Raw genomic sequence first — 23,998 nt, forward strand, 5'->3', positions numbered from 1 at the left:
TGGCTCTGCTGCACTTGCCATGATTCTATTATCTCTCTGTAAGTTTCTCCTTTCCTTTGTTTACCTTCCTCCTTGTATGTCTCCACTCTGTTTGCCTCTGACAAATACCCTTTCAGTCAATTATGCATTTGGCATCTTTGACATTTTACTGAGACTAAACTGGACAAGAGATGTGCTGACAAAACGAAAATCATATCATCCTCTGCAAATAGCAAAATCATCTCCACATCACAAAAGAATAACATGCTGAGGCTATATCATCTATTTCCTCAAAATACAGTGCTAGTTGTGCACTTGCCAAATTACTTTCAGTCACGACAAAACATTCCAAAGATGAAACACAGCATCTTTTTCTTCTTGCTAGCTTTGCCTATCTTGCATCCCTCCTTCTGATTTCAGAATATACATCCTGTCAGTTTGAATCCACCAAAATTAGAGATGCACAGAATGAATGTAATCTGTTCTGATAGTGGGTCTTGCTCAAGTCGAATGTATTTTTTTTAAAAAATGGCTGTCTGTTTTAAGGTTAAGCTTCCATGTTTGGAGATATGATACTGTGGTAATGTGTCACTCATGACCCAGAACTCAGGCACCTCACGCCTCGGGCGACTGTCTGTGTGGAGTTTGCACATCCTCCCCGTGTCTGTGTAGGTTTCCTCCGGGTGCTCCGGTTTCCTGCCACAATCCAAAGATGTGCAGGTCAGGTGAATTGGCCATAATGTTAGGTGCATTAGTCAGGGTATATATAGGGTAGGGGAATGGGTCTGGGTGGGTTACTCTTCGGAGGGTCAGTGTGGACTTGTTGGGCCGAAGGGCCTGTTTCCATACTGTAGGGAATCTAATCTAATCTAAACTCCAGGTCTGTATCATTCTTTTTATTCACTCATGGGATGCAGGTGTCATTGGCTGGCTTGAGAAGTGATGCTATCCTGCCTTTTTGTTGCACTGCAGTCCAATGTGGTGTAGGTACATCCACAGCACTTTTGGAAAGGAGTTCCACGATTTTGAACCAGCAATAGTGAAGGGATGGTGAGATGGTTCTAAGTCAGGATGATGTGTGACCTGGGGGAAAACGTGCAGCTAATAGAGTAATAGAAACAGACCCCTTGACCTGACTCATCCATGCCAACCAGGTTTCCTAAGCAGATGGAGATCCAATGTTCCTGCTGCACGTGTCCTTCTGGGAGGGAGGGATTACCAATTTGAAAACTGCTGTCAAAGGGTTGATGGTGAGTTACTACAGTGCTGCCACTGTGGTGAGGGAATAGAATGTTGAATGGGTTAGATGGAATGCCAATCAAGCAGGCTTGGTCCTGGATGGTGTCAAGTTTTACGAGTATTATTGGACCTACACTCATTCAGACAGGAAAATGGGGCATATTCATCACACTCCTGAGTTTTGCTTAGTAGATGGTGGACAGGCTTCAGGAAGTCTGAAGGTGAATCACTCATTGCAGGATTCTGACCTGCTCTTGTAACTGCAATATTTACATAGCTAGCCCAATTTAGTGTTTGAGCAATGGTAACCCTCACGATGTTGATAGTGGGAGAAACATTTCTGGTAGTCCGAATCAAATTCCAAGTGACATCATTATTAGCCAGAACTGGGGTGTGCCAAGACGTTACTGTTAATATATCATTTCGATCACAAAAAACCAAGATGGCAACTTGTAAAAAGAGTGAGAAGCAGTTTTGCTTGTATTTTGGGGGTTTGTAGTTGCTTATAGATGGAGCTTTTCTTATTTGTCATAACTTTTAAAGCAATCAGCAATATCCGCGTGACCGTTATTTATTTTTTTGTTTATGAATAGCTTGAGCCACTCAGGATTTCATATATGATGGATGCTTTCCATGCACAACACATACAAAGCATTTGCTTAGAGGTAGAGAAAAAAAAAGAAGCATTGGATTCATAACAGCCAAAATGTGGCCCCTTCATGTGTCGAACAAATGCACTGGGTAATTAAAAGATTATTCATAGAAATTAGAATCTCATGTAAAAGGAATGAACTGAAATCAATTCACTTGATCTGTCTGACTAGAAAGACAAAACAATTCTCGTCTGAGGAAGTCTACTTCTAACTCATTAAGCACACGCTTCGGCTCAGTGGCACTTCATTAATGAGATTAATTACCACGCGAGCAGTAATTCCTTTCTGCATATGACCCTGAAGGATCATTGCATTATAAAATGGCACCAAATGTTATTCATATTACACATCTCTGATTTGATCTGAAAAGTTGACAGTGTGGTGCTACTGTACCTTGGTCATTAGCCATTTTGTCAGGGTGTTCAACTGTAAGAAAAGACAATACTATTAGATACTGACAGCTTCCAGGAGAGACTTGCATGTGGAACTGACTGAAGTTTGAAAAACCGATGTAGCACAAGTTTATCACACTGACTGACTGGATTAAATGCATTTTAACATTTACATTTCACTGATACATAAGCAAAAAGAACTGTATCAAGTTATGGAAAATATTTATCACCTAGCTCCTGAGGGACCTCCATGAAGGCTGTGGATTTTAAAATTACTGTATCATTAGATAAGATTTTTCAAAAAATGGATCAACTCAATCCAGTTTCAAAAGTGGACCTGCAAAGCAACTTTTGTTATGCCAGAAGTTTCAAAGTCAAATCCAACACATTCTGTCTGCATTTAGATGGAAGCTGACACATTTAAGCAGAGTTAACTAAGAACAAGATGATGAAAGCAATGGAAGGACAAGTTGGTAGGATGAGATGAAGTGAGGTGGAAGAAGGAAGGAGGATTATGTGGAGTGGAAACACTGGATGAGGCCTATTTGATTGATTAACCCATTTCTGTCTTGTAAAGTTCTATGTAATTCCCTCTTGACAATGCACAAAGTAATTTGATACATGTTGATTTTTGCGATAATCATTGACATCTATATCACTGCTTCACCTAGTCCATGTGATCTAAAAATAGTTCACTCAATGTTTTAAGAGCTGTGTTATGTCAGTGGTTGAGGACCATTATGGCAAAGTACACAAGGTGCACAAGATAATGAGAGGCATAGATAGATTTGATAGCCAGAGACTTTTTTCCCAGGGGAGAAGTTGTTAACACGAGTTTTAAGCTGTTTGGCAGAAAGTATAGAGGGGATGTCAGAGGCGGGTTCTTTACGCAAAGAGTTGTGAGAGCATGGAATGCGTTGCCAGCAGCAGTTGTGGAAGCGAGGTCTTTGGGGATATTTAAGAGACTACTGGACATGCATATGGTCACAAATTTGAGGGTTCGTACATTAGGTTTACCTTACGTGAGGATCAATGGTCGGCACAACATCGTGGGCTGAAGGGCCTGTTCTGTGTTGTACTGTTCTACGTTCTATGTTCTATGTTCTATAACCACTTCTTTAAATGCTGGGACCTTCTGAGTTACCTTTCCATCTGTCAAACTGGTAAAACTTACTTGTGGATTATAATTACCTCAATCAAAAAAGTAATGTTCAATATTCATGTCCAATATTTCAGCTGATTCTCAGAAACAAATTTGCTGCTAACGTATCTTATGTGGCATGTCTCTGCTAATAAATCCATGAAATTTGATTTTAAGTATTAGTATTGGACTCTGAGTTCAAAACACTGTGTCTGAGTGGGTTTCCACTGGGTGCTCTGGTTTTCTCCCACAGTCCAATGACTCTGTCGATTGGTCATGCTAAATTGCCCTCAGTGTGCAGGCTAGGTGGGGTTAGCCATGGGAAATGGTGAGGTCAGATGCTCTTTGGAGGATCAGTGTGGACTCAATGGGCCAAATGGCCTGCTTCCACGCTGAAGGAATTCTATGAAACATCACCTTCGTATACCAGTTTTAAGAGATATTCAAGATCAACTGCCCCCAGTCAGTCAACTCCATCTGTTTTCAGTTGAGAGCAAAATATGCAGTAGGGTAAAGCTCTCTATTCAGTTCTTCACTGCTTCACAGCAGTGTTGATGGCACCAACTCACTAGATAGCTCCCAACTGATAGAAATTACCACAAAAGGAGACTGAGGAAGAGGTGAGGTGGGCACCATGTGTCAGGCAATCAGTATCACTGAGAGGGGAGGGTGAGGAGGGGGCCCTGTGACAGGCAGTGTCACTGAAAGGGGAGGGCAAGGAGGGGAGCCTGTGACAGGCAGTCAGTGTCACTGAGAGGGGAGGGTGAGGAGGGGGCCTTGTGACAGGCAGTCAGTGTCACTGAGAGGGGAGCCTGTGACAGGCAGTCACTGTCACTGAAAGGGGTGGGTGAGGAGGGGATACACACAGAGAAGCAGAAGCAGAAGCAGACAGACCAGTGGTGGACCAGAGTGGGGCTTAGAAACAGCATCAGTTAGGTTAAAAAGGTCATAAAGTGCAGAGTGGTTCCAAGAAGTAGAGTGACTGGTGATACTGGAGCACTCTGGGACTTGGAAGCAGGTTAAAAGTGGCAGTGAGTGAGGAGACATCCCAAAAACAAACAACTGTCAGTGGAGCTCCTTCAACAGAATTAAAGTGTGAGCATGCACAAAAGCATGTAGGGAAGTGGTCTTGTCTGACGAATAAGATAGATGAGCTGGGGCACAGACTGGCATGTAGGAATATGGTATTATAGCTATGACCAAATTTTGACTGATAAAGTGCAGGCAAGAGGGACTAGTTTAGTCTGGGATTACATTTGACCTAGACTAGTTGGACCGAAGTGTCTGTTTCCATGCTGTAAGACACTATGAAAGATTGGAAGGATTGGCAGCTCAACATTCTGATTATAGGAGATTCAGACAAAATAGAGAGGGGAATGGAACAGGGTGGGGTCGCAATATTGATCAAGGTATCAATTATAATAGGGAACAGGGATGATATCTTGGAAGGATTGTCAAGTAAGACCATATGAGTGCAAATAAATAACACAAAAAGGGCAAACACATTGTTGGATGAGTGCTATCAGTCCCTAACAGTCATGGAAAGATAGAGGAAGAAATATATGATCAAATTTCAGAGAAAAGTAATAAGGCAGTAATACAGGTCATTCTGCTATAATGCAACAGTTGTGCACCCTCATGCATAGAACATTGCGCTGTAGAAGATCGCTAATAGCAAATAGCTATACCTGTTCATTAGAAAGTTTGCATTATCCAAACAACATACACAATTCATCAATTGTGTTATAGCCAATTCTTGCCGACTAAAGGCATGTTATAGCACAATGACCTGTAGTAGAGCACTTTAACGACCGAAATATGACCTGGAATTGTTTTAGTGTGCAAGGTAGGGAGGGCATAAAATTCTTAAATTACATCCAGGAGAACGTTTTCAGCCGGTACATGGAAATCCCAATGAGGGAGGAGTAGTTCTGCACCTAAGAAGACTGGGCTGGTAGAAGGTGTATCAGTAGAGGAACATTTTGGAGATAGTGACCAAAACTCAGTTACATAAAGGAAAAGGGAAAAGTGTGGGCCTGGAAATAAAGTTCAAAACTAAAGAGAGGCTAATTTTATTAAGATCGGCCCAAGTTGACTGGGAGCAGCTACTTAACAGCTAAAACTGAGTCAAGACTGTATAAAGAGAGGGAGTGGTCAGCTCTCATTTTTAAGAGGTAAAACCAATGACTGCAGATGCTGGAAACCAAATACTGGATTAGTGGTGCTGGAAGAACACAGCAGTTCAGGCAGCATCCAACGAGCAGCGAAATCGACGTTTCGGGCAAAAGCCCTTCATCAGGAATAAAGGCAGTGAGCCTGAAGCATGGAGAAATAAGCTAGAGGAGGGTGGGGGTGGGGAGAGAGTAGCGTAGAGTACAATGGGTGAGTGGGGGAGGAGATAAAGGTGATAGGTCATCTCATTTTTAGGATTAGTGGTGCTGGAAGAGCACAGCAGTTCAGGCAGCATCCAAGGAGCTTCGAAATCGACGTTTGCCCGAAACGTCGATTTCGAAGCTACTTGGATGCTGCCTGAACTGCTGTGCTCTTCCAGCACCACTAATCCAGAATCTGATTTCCAGCATCTGCAGACATTGTTTTTACCCCGTTTTTATCTCATTTTTAGTTCAGTTTGAACTGGGAAGTTCAACAGGGAGCTGTGTGGAAATTCTCTCTCTCTTTTGTCCTTCACCTTCAACCTGTGAGCATGTGTTCCATTTATACTAGGTTTTAAAGGGAGTTTGCTCATTGGGACTGTTGTGTGTATGCTGAACAGCATAATTAAGTCTAGCTGGATAGGTTTATTCTATCTTTATTCTATTCCTTGTGTTTCATTGTGTAATTTTGTGAATAAATGTTTTGTCTGTTTTAAAAATCTAGTAATCAGCCTAGCTATTTCACTCCTGTAATTTTCACTGTACACTTACCGAAACAATTTGCAAAGTTAGGTTTAGGTCTGCCTGCTTAAGAATGCTTTGAGTGGTCTGGCCTAGTCCATAACAATACCATGTGTCAGCCTTCACAGTGGAAAAGGACAATGCAGGTGTAGACATCAGACTGCAGCACTGTGAAACATTTGACAAAGTTAACACAGAAAGGGAGAGAGAGAGAGAAAGAAAGAGAGGAGGTATGAATGGGTTTTGCAACCTTTAAAGTGGATAAATCTGTAGGCCCTGATGAAATATATTCTACTTTGTTGAGGGAAGGATAGAAATATCATGGGTCCTAGCAGTAATTTTCAAACACGTTCTGACCATAGGTGAGCTGCCAGAGGATTGGAGGAAGGGATGGACCAGGAAATTGCAGGCCAGTCAGTCTAACTTCAGTGCTGGGTAAATTATGAGAATTAATTCATTTTTTCTTAAGGGATAATAGACAATAGACAATAGGTGCAGGAGTAGGGCATTTGGCCCTTCAGGCCAGCACCACCATTCATCATCCACAACAAGTTTCCTATTGCTGCCTTATCCCCATAACCCTTGATTCCACTATCTTTAAGAGCTTTATCCATCTCTTTCTTGAAAGTATCCAGAGACTTGGCCTTCACTGCCTTCTGGGGCAGAGCTTTCCATATATCCACCACTCTCTGGGTGAAGAAGTTTCTCCTCAACTCTGTTCTAAATGGCCTACCCCTTATTTTTAAACTGTGTCCTCTGGTCTGGACTCACCCATCTGCGGAAACATGCTTCCTGCCTCCAGAGTGTCCAATCCTTTAATAATCTTATACATCTCAATTAGATCCCATCTCACCCTTCTAAACTCAAGTGTATACAAGTCCAGTCGCTCCAATCTTTCCTCGTGAACCTACGCTGCACTCCCTCAATAGCCAGAATGTCCTTTCTCAAATTTGGAGACCAAAACTGCACACAATATTCCAGGTGTGGTCTCACCAGGGCCCTGTACAGCTGCAGAAGGACCTCTTTGCTCTTATACTCAATTCCTCTTGTTATCAAGGCCAGCATGCCATTAGCTTTCTTCACTGTCTGCTGTACCTACATATTTGCTTTCATTGACTAATGTACAAGAACTGGATTAGTGGTGCTGGAAGAGCACAGCAGTTCAGGCTGCATCCAAGTAGCTTCAAAATCGACGTTTCGGGCAAAAGCCCTTCATCAGGAACTGCAGTCATTGTTTTTACCTAATGTACAAGAACACCTAGATCTCATTCTACTTTCCCCTTTACCTAACTTGACTCCATTTAGATAGTAATCTGCCTTTCTGTTCTTGCCACCAAAGTGGATAACCACACATTTATCCACATTAAACTGCATCTGCCATGCATCCATCCATTCACCTAGCCTGTCCAAGTCCCCTGTATTCTCATAACATCCTCCTCACATTTCACCCCGTCACCCAGCTTTGTGTCATCAGCAAATTTGCTAATATTACTTTTAATGCCTACATCTCAATCATTCATGTATATTGTAAACAGCTGCGGTGCCAGCACCAAACCTTGTGGCACCCCACTGGTCACTGCCTGCCATTCCGAAAGGGAGCCATTTATCACTACTCTTTGTTTCCTGTCAGCCAGCCAATTTTCAATCCAAGTCAGTATTTTGTTCCCAATACCATGTGCCCTAATTTTGCTCACTAACCTCCTAATCTCCTATGGATACAATATATCTGTACTTGGAGAGACAGGGATTTAAGAGGCTGACCATAAACTGTAAGAAAATATCAATGGACTGGAAGTTGGGCAGAGCTGAGCAGAAATGGAACTCAACCCAGAATTTTCTGATGCAGTGCACTTGGGCAAATCTAAAAAGGCAAGGGAAAGTACTGAAAATCAGAGGAATTAGATCCCTGAGGGAGCAAGGCAGGAAGATAAGGTAGTTAAAAAAAACACGTAGGTTATTTGCCTTAATTAGCCAACATATAGATGATAAAAGTTGGGAGATTACGGTGGAATTATACAGAACTTTAGTTAAGCCACAACTCACATATTTACATGTAGTTCTGATCACCAGATCATAAGGAGGATAGGATTGTACAAGAGGAAGTGTAGAGGAGATTTACCAGGATGCTGCCTGGGCTAGAAAGGGTCAGACTATGAGGAAAGATTAGGTAGGCTTGGCTAGTTTTTCTTGTTGAAAGGGGAGCTAGTAGGGTGTATAAGATGATGAGGGGTAGAGTTAAGGTGGATAGCAAAACACTTTTTTTCCATAAGTGGAGGGGGCAATAGTGGGCATGGATTTATGTTAACATGTCGAAGGGTGACAGGAAAATTGAGGAAATACATTTTCTTCCAGGAGGTAGTAGGAGTCTGGAGCTCACTTAGCATACTTAGAGTAGTTAACTACTATTACTACGTAGGGTAGTTAAGTCAGAAAGTTGCGTAACTTCTCAGTAGTATTGAAATATTCACTTGTGTTGCTCCAAGGCTGTGAGTCAAGAATGGGGTGACTGATCAGATCTTTGTTGACCAGTGCAGATATTATGGGCCAAAGGCTTCCTTCCATGCTGTAAATGATTCTATGAAACTGTTATGTAGGGGGAAAAAAAACACATAAAACAAAAGGCAAGGAAAAGACAGGATGATCAATTTTGGTTAGGGCAAGTTTGCTACATTTTCATCCTCAGATCAGATTGTGTAGAGTCAAGTCCCAACTGTTTCTGGGCTGGAAATTGGAAATCCATCATAAAGTAACAATAGGACCAGTAATCAGGTCATTTGCACCATTTCATTTGGAAACGCAGATAAATTGAGTATATTTCCAAAATATATACATTGTTTTAAAGAGAGGACAGTAATGTGTGTTAGCAAATTAAAACATTTGCATATCTTCCAGCCAAAGTCACATATATAATGCAGAGCAATGCCTCTTTGCACTGTTCTAACCTAACAAACAATCTTTCAACTGAATCAAAGTTAATGCTTATGATGTTTTTGAGTAATTCAATATACTGCTAAATAATGGGCACATCTCTTCTGTAATCCAAACATTTACCACAAACCAGACTGAGACAATATCAAATAAATTTGACATAGAACACTTGCAGGCATTAAAGAAATGAGACTTGCAGGCCACTAGGCAAAACAGTATTTAAACATATGTCCCAGAGGATAAATGATAGACAACTGACTCACTGTGACAACCAATCCTAATTTCATGGAATTTTTAAATGCACACCTGCCATCCCCCTTGGGTACTTTGTACAATTCACGGATTGTCATGACAGGATGTTTCTAAGCTCCCCATAGGTTTTTACTGAGTTGAAAGTCGATCCATTTACAAAAATATTGGCATCAGTAAGTGAAGGATAATACATATTTCTCTTGAATTAATGAATGAAAGTATTCTACTTCTTGGTTATAGACAAGCTTCCAGATTGAAAGGTAGACAAATAGGAAAATTCTTGTACGCTAAGTGAGCTCCAGACTCCTACTACCTCCTGGATGAAAATGTATTTCCTCAATTTTCCTGTCAGCCTTCGACATGTTAACTTAAATCCATGCCCACTATGGAAAAAAGTGTTTTGGTCTCCACCTTAACTCTATCCCTCACCATCTTATACACCTCTACCAGCTCCCCTTTCAACAAGTAATCATGGTGGAAGACAGTGGAAGCACTTTAGGTAAATGTCAGCTTTATCGTTTTACTTCATTTTTTCAGAATTTCCATCAATCACCCATTGGAGAACACTCAAAGAAATTCGAGTAAAATCAAAAATATGAAACCATTACAATAAGCGGCAATTATGGGCACGTTGGCCCTTTGAGGCTGCTTGGTCATACAACAGGATCATGGCTGATTTTCTATCTCAACTCTAGCTCTCTGTAATGTCTTCACACTTCTTAATTCCCTTAGTACCCAAAATATCTATTGGTATTGTTTTGAACATTCTCAACATCTGAGCGTTGATAGTTCTTGAAGGTGAAGAATTCTAGAGGTTTACAAACCATTAAGTGAAGAGATTTCCCTTTCTCTCAGTACCAATGACAAAACCCTTTCTGAGACTGTGTCAACAATTTCTCCACATTCTATATTCCTGAGGAAGGAGGAAAAAATTCTCAATTTATATACCTTGTTAATCCAAACACAAGTAGCTCATCTTCCTTCCATTCTTCTAAAATTTAAGGAATAAAGAACAATTCTACTCATCCTCTCCATAGTACACAATCCCCTCATCCCAGAAACAAGTCAAATTTCATTGCCGTTTCTCTAAGATATTTCAATCATGCTATGAAAATTGTACACATTATTCCTTTCTGTTTTGTAAGGTTCTGCTATGGTCAGCTTTATGTGAAGCATTGCCTGGCGTGGTACAGGAACATGGCAATCGCTGTCACATTTGGTGCAGAGGAGGACATTAGGCTGAGGAGGTGCATAATCTGCCAGCTTCTGTTTTCTCTGGGCTCTCTTTTCAGTCAGCTGAGCTTTCCATTTCTGCTCACCTATTCCAATGCTCTTCCAAACAGCCTCCAAAGGTCAAGGCCATTAGCAATTGTCTCCAGATTATCAACGCCAATGTCCATCAACCTCAAATCTCACTTGCAAGTGTTTGTTTAAACAAGGTTATGGAATATCAGGAGGTTATGACTCAGTGATCAATAAAAGAAGGTCACTGGGCATTATGAATGTGGCTGAGCCAGCATGGACATTATTGGCTTAGCAATGCATGCATGCTGATTGAATTAGCATACTCCAAGACCTCTGAGTTTGTGACCATGTCCTGTCAAATAATTCTAAGAATACTTGTGAAATGACAAAGGTAGAAACTGTTCAGCCTTCTTTCCTGCTTGGCAGACGTTATTCAGGTCTCGCCATTGTTGAGTGGTGTACCAAGGATGTAGGCTTAGGCAATTTGTAGATATTCTTGATCAGGTTTCTGTTCCATTAAAATAAAACAAACTACTGCAAATGCTTGAGATCTGAAATAAAAATAGAAACTGCTGGAATAATCCAGTAGGTCTGGCAGCATTCCACAGATCGTCCCAGACACGATGAGGTTTCTAGCACTTTCTGTTTGAATTGTTGCTGTACCACATTCTCTTACTCAGCATGGACTTAATAGTGACAGGTTTTGCAATTAATGTATTGAGTTCAGCACCAAATCATAGGATTGTCCATGATTAAAGACCTCAAATATATGAAGCTATCAATAGCATCACATTGTCAATGCTGATAGATGGTAGCATTGCCACACTCTGGACCATGATATTTTTCTTCCAAATGATGATGATTAAACCAAACTCTTTACAGGTTTCAGTATGGAATGTCAATGCAATGTCATCAGCATAAAGTTCTGATGAGGACTTAGAGTCATAGAGTCATCTGGTCCTACAGCACAAAGATAGGCCCTTTGGCCCAAACTGGTCCATGCTGACCAAAATGTCCATTCCCACTATTTGCCTACACTTAGCCCATATCCTCCTAATCCTTTCCTATTCATGCATTTATGCAAATGACTTTTAAATGTTGTTAATGTAACCGCTCAACCACTTCTGCTGATAGCTCATTCCATATGTGTACCATCCTCTGTGTTAAAAAGTTGACCCTCAGGTTCCTTTTTATTCTTTCCCCTCTAACCTTAAACTGATACCCTCTAGTCCTCAATTTCCCCATCCTTAGGAAAAAGACTGAGTGCATTCACCTTATCCATGCCTCCCATAATCATATATACCTCTATAAGGACATCCCCATCCCACCCACCCCACCCAGCCTCAGCCCCCAGTCTCTTATGTTCTAAAGAAAAAAGTCCTAGCTTGTCCAACCTCTCCTTATAATTCAGACCATTGAGTTCAGGCAACATTCTTATAAATTTCTTCTGTACTCTTTCCAGATAACATCCTTCCAATAGCAAGGTGACCAAGTGCGGGCTGACCAACATCCTGTATTACTGCAACATAACCTCCCAAGTTCTATACTCAATGCCCTAACTGATGAAGGCCAGTGTGCCAAAAGCCTTCTTCACTGCCTAGTCTACCTGTGACTCCACATTCAGAGAACTGTCAACCTGGACTCCAAGATCCCTCTGTTCCACTACACTCGTTAAAGCCCTACCATTCACCATGAAACATCTATCCTGATTTGACTTTCCAAAATGCAAGATCTCACACTTATCTATATTAAAATCTATTTGCCATTTCTCTGAACACTTCCCCAACTCATCAAGGTCCTACTGCAATTTCTGATAACCATCCTCACTGTCCATGATACCTCCTATTTTAGGGTCATCTGCAACCTGCTAATCATGCCTTGGACATTCTCATCCAAGTCATTGACGTAAAAAACAAACACAAATGGGGCTAGCATCAACTCCTGAGGCACTTCACTAGTCTCAGACCTCCAGTCTGATAAGCAAATTCCACTATTACCCTCTGCTCCCTACCATCAAGCCAATTGTGTATCCAATTTGCCAGCTCGCCCTGGATCCCATGTGATCTAACCTTCCAGAGCAGCCTACCATGTGAAACCTTATCAAAGGCCTTACTGAAATCTATATAGACTATGTCTACCGCCTTTCCCTCATCAACCTTCCTGGTCGCTTCATCAAAGAACTCTAACAAATTTATGAGGCCTGATCTCCCACTCACAAACTTGATGCACTTTGCTTCAGATTTCAGATGAACAATACTGAACAGCTTTCTGTCAGTTCTAGTATGTAAGGAGACTTCTTGTGTAGACTTTAAAAAAAAAATTCACTTATTGGGCTGTGGATAGAGCTGGCTGGCCAGCATTTATTGCCCATCCCTTGTTGCCCTTGAGAAGTGGTGGTGAGCTGTCATCTTGAACCTTTGCAGTCTATGTGTAGTAGGTGAACCCACAATACCCTTAGGGAGGGAATTCCAGGATTTGGACATAGTGACAGTGAAGGAACTCACTCAGGAGTGGATTGAGGGGAACTTGCAGGTGGTGGTGTTCCCATGCATCCGGTGTCCTTGCGTTTTTAAATGGCAGTGGTTATGGGTTTGGAAGGTGCTGTCTAAGGATCTTTGGTGAATGTCTGCAGTGTACCTTGTAGATCGTACACACTGCTGCTGCAGAGCGTCAGTGGTGGAAGAAGTGGATATTTGTGGATGTGGTGCCAATCAAGTGGGCTGCTTTGTCCTGGATGGTGTCAAGCTTCAGGAGTGCTCTTGCAGTTGCACCCATCCAGACAAGTGGTGAGAACTACTTATTTCGCTGCTCGTTGGATGCTGCCTGAACTGCTGTGCTCTACCAGCACCACTAATCCAGTACTTAGGGTAGTGGTCTACTAAAATTTATCGCAGTCAGGGAGAAACTTCCCGTCTTTGTTTTTAATTAAGTCACTTTATTTGCTTACTCACATGTTTCACTTTTGATCCCTTCATACATGCTTCCAGCATTCTGAATATTCTAGATAGCTAGTACTTCAAGAAATAATCTACAATTCAGCACTCTCACTGTATGGGAAGCAAGAACAGCAAAATACTGACTGGTTCAAAGCTAACATTAACATAATGGAACATATCATTAATGCTGAGTGTTTTGCTCTCTTTAATTACAAGACAGGTTGGAATGATATGATTCTGAAGCCATTAATAGCCATGTGACAAAGACCAAAGAACTGCTAGGTGGTGACTCAGAGACAACTGGCCTATTTAGTAAATAGCACAGCTTCTCTTGTAGTCCAATTCTAATAAATTTGCTTGGCTTCTGATTTTTTTCATTATTCTGCATCAGATCTCTTATTGTGAATTCAGCAGAATTTCAGGCAAGAATGGAAAGCATATTGAAAACATATTATTTATACAGATAGATTTAAGACAAGAAGCTAATAACAAAATAACTTCTTTACTCTCCATTTTTCCTTGGTCTTTTCAATCTCACAGAAATTGCAGCTCTCATTACAACACTAACAATGGTAGCAGGATCTTAAACAGGCTTAGGATGAAGAAGCATGGAAGATAATATACTGCCTTGTTCTTAGACTTCTAAATTACTGGCTAGTATGTGCTTTTTTAAGTCAGGTTAAACAAAGATTTGCCATGGTTCAGGAATGCATGGACAAACAGCTTACAAATCAATTACGGTACAAAATTACCCTCCAAAGTTAAAGTTGCATAACTACATTATCATTCCACTCACTCAACAGAGGAGTATGAACAAATGATTGTTTACCCTCTCATTTTGATAAAGAAAATTGGAAAGAAAAACTTATTATAAAGGCAGGATAACTTGCTTCCAGCTCCAGACATTAGCAAGTAAATGCTTTTAAATTGGAAATCCCCCTAGATCTAAGCTATTAGATCTCTAGAATACAAAATGCTAATGATCATTGATCAAAGGATTTGATAGACATTTCTAGCCAGAACTTTCTCCATTTTGTTTATTCCTTCTGTAGGCTTGTCCTCACCTATCTTACTTTTTTTGAGCTGTTTCACAACATCCTCTCCAATGGATCTGAAAGCTATGCTGACATGACAAGCAACTGCTGTTCTTTCACTCACATGATCGAACAGTTGTTAATGAACAGCGCAAAGTCTGAATCTGGAAGTTAGAGTATTGAATTCAATGTCAAATCTGATACAGTCAGTGAAATAAAGAGAGATAAAGAAGGAACAGATTAAGTCAGAGAGGGAAATACAGATCAGAAAGAAAATTTGAAATAACAGCTTAATTTGCAATTAAAAAATAAGTTCCAGCAACAATTGAAAGAATGTGTGTTGAGACTTGTAAAAGTTAATGTTCAATGCCGAGAAGTTGTTTGTCAGTATTAAGACTTAGCATGCCATTAAAAAGTGTACTTGACATGAAATGGATGAACTCTTAACAATTTTTTGTTAGTTTAATATGTTTTCATGATATAAGTACAGAATTTCATTCTGTTTAATACATTTAAACAGGGAACCACAGAGCAACACAGACAGCAGTGTCCAGATTTCCATGTTTAATTGCACATCTGCACTTGCATATGTGGAACTTGCATTTGTTAGTACCTGCCCCGATCGTAGTGAGCCTTACAAGATAATACATGGCTTGGAAAGGGTGGACACGAGGAAATTGTTTCCGTTAGGTGAGGAGACTAGGACCCGTGGACACAGCCTTAGAGTTAGAGGGGGTAAATTCAGAACAGAAATGTGGAGACATTTCTTCAGCCAGAGAGTGGTGGGCCTGTGGAATTCATTGCCGCAGAGTGCAGTGGAGGCCGGGACGCTAAATGTCTTCAAGGCAGAGATTGATAAATTCTTGATGTCACAAGGAATTAAGGACTATGGGGAGAATGCGGGTAAGTGGAGTTGAAATGCCCATCAGCCATGATTGAATGGTGGAGTGGACTCGATGGGCTGAATGGCCTTACTTCCACTCCTATGTCTTATGGTCTCCTATGGTCTTGATTCAAATCGCTGTCTGATTTACGCATAAATACCATAGTTCCACTGGTAGTTTTAAAATCACTTCTGGCCTGTCATCTATAGATATTTTGGTTTTGATATTCATGTTAAGTTCAATGCATAGATGCAATAGCCGAAAGTCATACTGTAACATGTATGGAAAAATGTATGGAATTGTAATGTGCTCACCAGAAACAATTCCACTCAGAGTGTGGTGGGGGTCTGGAATGCACTCTCTGGGAGGGTAGTTGAGGTGCAAAACATCATAACGTGTAAAACTTACTTGGATGAGCACTTGAAGTGTCATAGACATTCAAGGTTTTGGGCCAATTTGGGAAAGTGTGACTCAAGTAGCTGCTAGTGTAGTTTTAGTGGGACAGACTTGATGGGCTAAAGGGCCTCTTCGGTTCTGTCTGATTCTAGGAATCACAGATCTACTTCATCTCATGATTTTTAAAGGAAAATTTGTACCTTTTCAAGAAGTTCCTCAAAAAATTAGAGGGAGCCCACATGGCATAATAGAATTTCAAAAACACACTATCAGACTTTATGAATTGACATTAGAATTTGTATATTTGCATTTTTATCTGTGCATGTCAAATAAACAGTAAACATCAGGATACTCAGTTTACCTCACTTATGAAGGAACATATACAAACTTACTGATGATTTGTTACAACCTTCATGCATATTGATGAAAGCATTATTCCTTTATCTTCCATTATGTTCTTTTTTACATTCTATGTCAAAATAAATTTGGATTTTCTCTGTACTGCCTTCTTAAAATGCCTGAAATTACCTCTTGAAAAACTCCTTCTGAACAATGGAATATTAAAATGCTCCACAAAATAAATCACTTTCAATGTAAGGCTACAAAATTAGCACAACTCTATAGGATCATTCATGTACATGGTTTCATTATTAGGGTTAAAACCTAACCTTTTGGTGTTTTGAACTGAATAGGTTCAGACACGGGTCCCAGGCCTTTGGCATTTCGTCCTTGAATTCGGAAGTAATACATCGTGTCCAAATTGAGATCCAGAATCTGATGGGTTAGTCTATCGCCACTCACTGAGTCCATTGCCCATTCATCAATGGGCGCATTCTTCTCTATTGTATAAAACAAAGAATAGCCTAAAGGCGAAGGAAAAGATCATTAGATTATTTTGTGACAATAATGTGTTAACAAAACAAGAGTAAAAATTATGGGATAAACTCAGCAGGTCCGACAGCATCTGTAGAAAGAAAATAGAGTTAATATTTTGACTCAAAATGTGAACTGTTTTCTCTCCAAATAGTAACAGACTAAGTTTTAACAGAATGGTCTTTGTTGTTTCGGATCTTCAGAATCCACAGTTCTTTGCTGTATTTTAATGTGATAATGACATAAGTTCATCATTTATGTCTTATCCACAGTTTTTGAATTATTGAATCAGATGCATTATCATTACAAAACAAATTGACTTACCTTGGTCCGATTAACCTAAGAATTATCCCAAGGTGCTTCAAACAGCAGAAAAATGACTCTTAAAATATGATTGCAAATCAAAAGGTTTTCAAAGCTGAATAGGGAAGTAACGAGGCAAATGGGTTTCAGGAAGGAATTTCAGTGTTGGGATAAAAGACATGAAGGTTCTACCACCAATGGCAACACAGAGGCAGCCAGAACTGGAATACTTAATGGTTGCAAATTGAGGTGTAGGGTGCAAGGGGTTGCAGGAATACAATAGGTCAGGGCTGTTGAGAAATGGATATTGCGTGCAGTCCTGGTCACTTCACTACAGGAAGGATGTGATAGAACTGGAGGGGATACAGAGGAGGTTCACAAGGATGTTGACTGGGATGGAGAAATTGAGTTATAAGGAGAGACTAGGCATGCTTGGATTGTTTTTCTCTCAAGCAGAGAAGACTGAGGGGAGACGTGATTAAGTTGTAAAAGATTGAGAGGGATATGAAAAGGGTGAAGAGAGAGCAGCTGTCCCCCTTGGTTGAGGGATCGATCAAGAGAGGACATAGTTTTAGGATAAGAGGCAGGAGATTCCAAGGGGATCTGGATAAAAAACATTTTTCACTTGGCATGTGGTGGGAATCTGGAATGCACTGTCTGGGAATGTAGTGGAGGCTGGAAACCTTAAAACCTTTAAAAAAATATTTCAATGAGTACTTCAAATATCATAACATTCAAGGATATAGGACAAGCGCAGGAAATTGGGATTAGTGCATTTTTTTTTGGTAAGTATGTTGATGTGGACTTAATAGGCCAAAGGGCCTTTTCTGCACTGTATGAATCTGTGAAATTTGTAAATGATGACAAATTTGCTTTCAGTGAAAAGCAAAAGAGAGCAATTAAGATTCAAGCTTTCATTTTGTGCAAACAGAGTACATCTAAGCTATATAGACCAAAAAAGGTCACAAATTCTAGTCTCCATTTATGATAAATTACTGATCCCATCAGGAGTCAATGTGTGTGTTACAATTGATCTTAGTATTCCTGAATTACAGAGAAGTAAATTGCTTCTTTGAATCAGTCCAGCAGCCAAGGTTAGAAAGCATTTGTGTGTGAAGATCATATGCAAGCAGGATATTCCATGATAAACTCTACACTCAGCTTTGCTCGCCTGCTGCTGACAGTTAGCACCTCGGTTCACACATGAGGAATGACTACTAGGGCAAGATATCACAGGTGCAACCATGAAACCATTATCCAGCAAGTGGGGAAAAAATTGGAAGCATTTTTTAAAAACAGTCAGTAATTTGAGTGACACCATGAGAAAAAAAACTTAACGTTTTATGACTATTACTTTCATTCTGAAGTAAATTAGAATCTTTAAATCACAAACTGTTTATTTCTAGCTGGCACAGAATGTATTGCCAATTGGTTAACTCTGTGTAGTTGCAGTTATTGTAATTGGACATGTTCAGACATGTTGTGACACAGGTCCAAGACAGATGGAAGCTGAATCTGTACATTTTGGCCATGTAGGGACACCATATCAAAAGTAAAAGATTAACAACTGTACCAGAATCATTGGGATTTGATGACACACCAGTCAGCAAATTGATTAAAAGAGTTTAACTTAAGTGATAGATGTTGTAACAGTTTATAATGCATTGAGCATAGTGTCATAGTGTCCTTCAGCACGTAGACAGGCCCTTTGGCCTAAACTGGTCCATGCTGACCAAAATGACCGTCCACGTTAACCCCATTCCACTACACTTGGCCCATATTTTTCTAATCCTTTCCTATCCATATATTTGACCAAATGCCTTTTAAATATGTTAATGTAGCTGCCTCAACCACTTCCGCTGACAGCTCATTCCATATGTATACCACCTTCTGTGTAAAACATTTGTCCCACAGGTTCCCTTTTATTCTTTCCCCTCTAACTTTAAACTGATGCCCTCTAGTCCTCAATTCCCCAACCTTGGAAAAAGGATTGTGTGCAATCACCCTATCCATGCCTCTCATGATCATCTCTGAAATATAGGAACTTTTAAGACTTGGATGGGCAGGGACAGAAAATGCATGCCACCTTCCAGTACTCATCTAAGCCACATACATTTCCAAGTGAGAATGATATCGTCATCCCTTCACTGGCACTGGGCCAAAATGCTACAACTCCCTTCCTAATAGCACTGTAGGTGTCCCTACAAATCAATGATTGTGGCAGTTCAAGGAAGCAGCTCACCATTACATTCTCCAATGCAATTTGGGATAAGAATTGGGCTTTTAGCTTCTGTCGTGATTTCAGAGCGCTGAAAACTGACCTAAAAAAATTTCTGCCTCTTTGAATTCAAGGCATTGGATGACAGACTGGTGAAATGTCAAAACATATTATGAAGAAGCAAGTTACCTGTAAATGAATGCTGTCACAATAAGATACACAAAATAACTAGTCAGTTTTAATTTCTTTATTAATAGGAGCTAACCACTCCAATAATAAATAGTCTAAAATGTTTATCACTGGAGCTTCCACTGTCTAAAATATTTCCAGGGGCTGATCTGCCATGAAAAAGTGAACAATGTGTCAAAGGTTACTTTTAAAAGCTGATTTTTTAATAAAAATTCAGAGTATAATAATCGTAGGATGATGAACAGGAGTGGGCAGAACTCACAATAGTTTTTTTCTCAAATTTATCCAGATAGGGATTGCAAAGTTATATTGATGATATGAATAGAAATAGTCAAATAGAAATTAAGCTTCTTTACCAGTGATTTTTCCATTGGCCTCCATTGGCGGTTGCCAGCTAATGATGACAGCTCGAGGCTTTCCTTCTCTGGAAATCACAGTCAAGTCCTTCGGGGCTGAAGTGGGAGCTATTACCCAAGTAGAGAGCAGAGAGGAGGAAAGAGAAAGCAATGGTGAGTGACCTGTGGCTTCCTGATACTGAAAGTTTATAACGCTACAGACAAGACGTGAAAATGAATCTTCACTCTCAGCAAGTCACTTTGATTTTGAATCAGAAACAATAGTCACCAAGCTCTCTAAACCTGACCCGTAAAAGTTGAGTTTTCATTGCAGGAGGGTTGCACTTAATGGGAGTCACATAGGCAAACCTGGAATAAAGGCATAGCCTGCTAGGTGACCACAAGACCACAACATGTAAGAACTAAAGAAGGCCATTCAGCCCATCAGGTCTGACCCATCATTCGCTGATATCATTGCTGATCTGATAGACCTCAACTCCATTTTTCTGCCTTTTCCCTAAAACCCTCATTTCTCTTATTAGTTAAAAGTCAGTCCAACTTGACCTTGAATATATTGGATAATCCAGCCTGTGGTAAATACTTCTGCAGATTCACAACTCTTAGAGAAGAAGTTCTTCCTCATCTCTCTTAAATATTCAACTCCTTATTCTGAAGTTATATCCCTTGCTCATAGAGTCTCCCACAAGGTCAAAGACCTTTCCATATTCATCCTGCCAAGTCATCTCAGAATCTTGTATGTTTCAATAAAGTCATATTTTATTCTTTGAAATTCCATGAGTTCGTAGTAATAGCAAAGTAGTTGCCAAATTCCCAGAAGATCTTAGGGCTGCTTTCTCATTAGAGAGACAAATCTTTCTAAGAGAGATGGTTAAACTGAGAGCCACCATGCCTCAAATGAGAGGTGAGGTCAAAAGGCAGGATTTTCATGATGACCTCTGTCAGTGTGGGAATTGAACCCATGCCATGAGTGTCAGTCTACATCACAAACAAGCTAAGTAAAGGCCCAACTTAGAGAACATAAGAACTAGGAGGAAGAGTAGGCCTTCGGGACCTTTGAGCCTGTTTCGCCATTCAATAAGACCATGGCTGATCTTTTTGTGGACTCAGATCCACTTACCCGCACTCACACTGTATCCGTTAATTTCTTTATTGTTAAAGAAAACCTAACTTAGCTTTAAAACGTTTACTGAAGTAATGCCCTTACTTCACTGGGCAAGGAATTCCATAGATTAACAACCCTCTGGGTGAAGAAGTTCCTTCTCAATTCAGTCCTAAATCTGCTCCCTCTAATCTTGAGGTTATGACCTCTTGTCCTCATCTCACCTGCCAGTGGAAATATCCTCCAAGTCGATCTTATCTATTCCCTTCATAATTTTATATGTCTCTATAAGATACCCTCATTATTTTGAATTCCAATGAATATAATCCCAATCTTCTCAGTCTCTTCATATAAGCTCACCCCCTCAACTTCGGAATCAACCTCGTGAACCTCCTATGCATCTCCTCCAGTGCCAGTACATCCTTTCTCAAGTAAGAAGACCAAATCTGCACACAGTGCTCCACGTCTGGCCTCACCAGCACTCTGCCACATAACCTCCCTGCTTTTAAACTCAATCTCTCTACCTTTAGCCATGAAGGACAAAATTCCATTTGCCTTTCTAATTACTTGTTGTACCTGTAGACCAACCTTCTGTGATTCATGGACAAGGACACCCAGGTCCATCCCTCTGTACAGTAGCATGCTGAAACTTTTTACCATTCAAGTAATAATCCTTTTTACAGTTACTCCTACCAAAATGTGTGACTTCACATTTATTAACATTGTATTTCATCTGCCAGACCTTTGCCCACTCACTCAATGTCTGAATTTTCTCTGGATAGTTTCACAGTCCTCTGCACACTTTGCTCAGCTTAGTGTCATCTGCAAACTTTGACACACTACATGTGGACCCCAACTCCAAATCATCTATATACATTGTAACTAATTGTGGTCCCAACACCATTCACTGAGGCACACCACTAGTTACTGATTTCCAGCCAGAAAGCACTCATTTATCCCCATCTTTTACTTCCTGTTAGTCAACTAATCCTCTATCCATGCTAAATACTTTACCCCTCATGCCATGCATCCTTATCTTGTGCAGCACCTTGTCGAAGGGCCTTTTGGAATTCTAGGTACACCACATTCACTGGGTCCCCATTGTCCAAATTGCTTGTAATGTCTTCATAGAATTCCAAAAGAGTTGTCAAGCATGACCTGCCCTTAATGAACCCATTTTGTGTCTGCCATATGGGACAATTTCTGTTGAGATGTCTCGCTATTTCTTCCTTGATAATAGACTCAGGCATTTTCCCCACTAAAGAGGTTAAGCTAACTGGTCTATAATTCTCAATCTTTTGTCTACCTTCCTTTTATAAAGTGGCATCACATTTGCTGTTTTCCAATCTGCTGGGACTTCTCCAGAGTTATCCAACCTTATTCAATCTCTCCTATTAAGGCAGGTCACCATATTTAGTAGAAGCTTGATGAACCTTTTCTGGATAGCCTCCAATGTCAGTATTTCTTTCCTGAGTTAAGAAGCCCAAAACTAATCACAGTATTCCAGCTGTGGTCTGACTAGTGCTTTGTAGTTGTGGCAAACTCTCCTAATGTTATACTCTATTCCTTTGAATTAAAGGTCAACTTTCATTTTCCTTCCCTATTAACCATTGAACCTGGATGTCAGTTTTTTGTGATTCATGGACAAGGACTCCCAAATCCTTCTGTTCTATAGCTTTCTGCAGTCCTTCACCATTAAAATAATATTCAACACCTCTATTCTTCCTGCCAGTGCACAACCTCACATTTTTTTCCACATTATATATCAACTGTAAAGTTTTTGGCCACTTCCTCAAACTGTCTAAATTCCTCTTCAAATTCATTATGTCATCCTGAACATTTGCATATCCACCAATTTTTGTATCACCTGCAGATTGGCAGAAGTAAGTCCACTTTCTCAACTAAGGCATTAATATATATTGTAAATAACTGTGGCCCCAGCATTGATTGTGTGGCAAACAATTAGTTACAGGTTTCCATCTTGAAAATGCTCCCCTTATCCAAACTCTCTGTTTTCCATCAGATCGCTAATCTTCTATTCATGCTAATATGTCTTCTTGATTATGTTATGCATTTCTAAATGCTCTACTTATACATCCTGTATAACAGACTCTAACATTTTCCCAATAGAAGAAGTTAAGCTAACTAGTCTATAATTACCTGGTTTATCTCCTTCCTTTTCATACAAATGTTTTAGATTGGCAGTTTTCCAATCCTCTGGGACTTTGACAGATTCCTGGAAGATTACTACCAATGCACCCACTATCTCTTAGATTAGATTCCCTACAGTGTGGAAACAGACCCTTTGGCCCAACCAGTCCACACCGACCCTCCGAAGAGTAACCCACCCAGACCCATTTCCCTCTAACTAATGCACCTAACACAATGGGCAATTTAGCATGGCCAATTCACCTGACCTGCACATCTTTGGACTGTGGGAGGAAACTGGAGCACCCGGAGGAAACCCACGCAGACACAGGGAGAATGTGCAAACTCCACACAGACAGTCACTCGAGGCTGGAATCGAACCTGGGACCCTGTTGCTGTGAGGCAGCAGTGCTAACCACTGAGCCACTGTGCTGTAGCTACTTCCTTTAATATCAGAGTACATATCCCATCAAGTCCAGGGGACCTACCGGCCTTTAGCCCCATTGATTTCCTGAGCACTTTTTCTCTAGAGATAGACATTGTATATGTTTCATCCCTTCCTTTGGTCCTTTGATTATTTAGTGATTTCGGAATGCTAATAATGTCATTTACTGTGAAGACTGAAGCAAAGTATTTACTCAACTCCTCTGCCATTTTCAGGTTCTCCATTATTTCCCAGACTCATTCGTTGATATGTCTATGTTCACTTTGGCTTCACACACTCCCCATATCCGATTCCATGAATCCTCCTTCATGGCTTCTCAGATACAAATCTGTATCCCTGTACCCACACTCAGGGCTCTCATACACTTCATGCTAACTTATGACATGGTATCCAC

The 23,998-nt window shown here is 40.4% G+C and overlaps 1 protein-coding gene across 2 annotated transcripts in view; it reads right to left on the reverse strand.

Annotated features, from left to right (window-relative positions):
• dcc (DCC netrin 1 receptor) overlaps positions 1-23,998 on the reverse strand; it is a 1,336,447-nt gene that overhangs the window by 119,051 nt on the left and 1,193,398 nt on the right. For both annotated transcript variants that reach the window (XM_072574203.1, XM_072574193.1), the window contains exons 19-21: positions 19,913-20,020; positions 16,642-16,836; positions 2,265-2,297 (exon numbers count right to left, since the gene is read on the reverse strand). In XM_072574203.1, coding sequence (XP_072430304.1) covers positions 2,265-2,297; positions 16,642-16,836; positions 19,913-20,020 — 336 coding nt within the window. The remainder of the gene's footprint in view (positions 1-2,264; positions 2,298-16,641; positions 16,837-19,912; positions 20,021-23,998) is intronic.

The sequence above is a fragment of the Chiloscyllium punctatum genome, chromosome 1 (genome assembly GCF_047496795.1).
Source record: "Chiloscyllium punctatum isolate Juve2018m chromosome 1, sChiPun1.3, whole genome shotgun sequence".
Taxonomy (NCBI): Eukaryota; Metazoa; Chordata; class Chondrichthyes; order Orectolobiformes; family Hemiscylliidae; genus Chiloscyllium; species Chiloscyllium punctatum.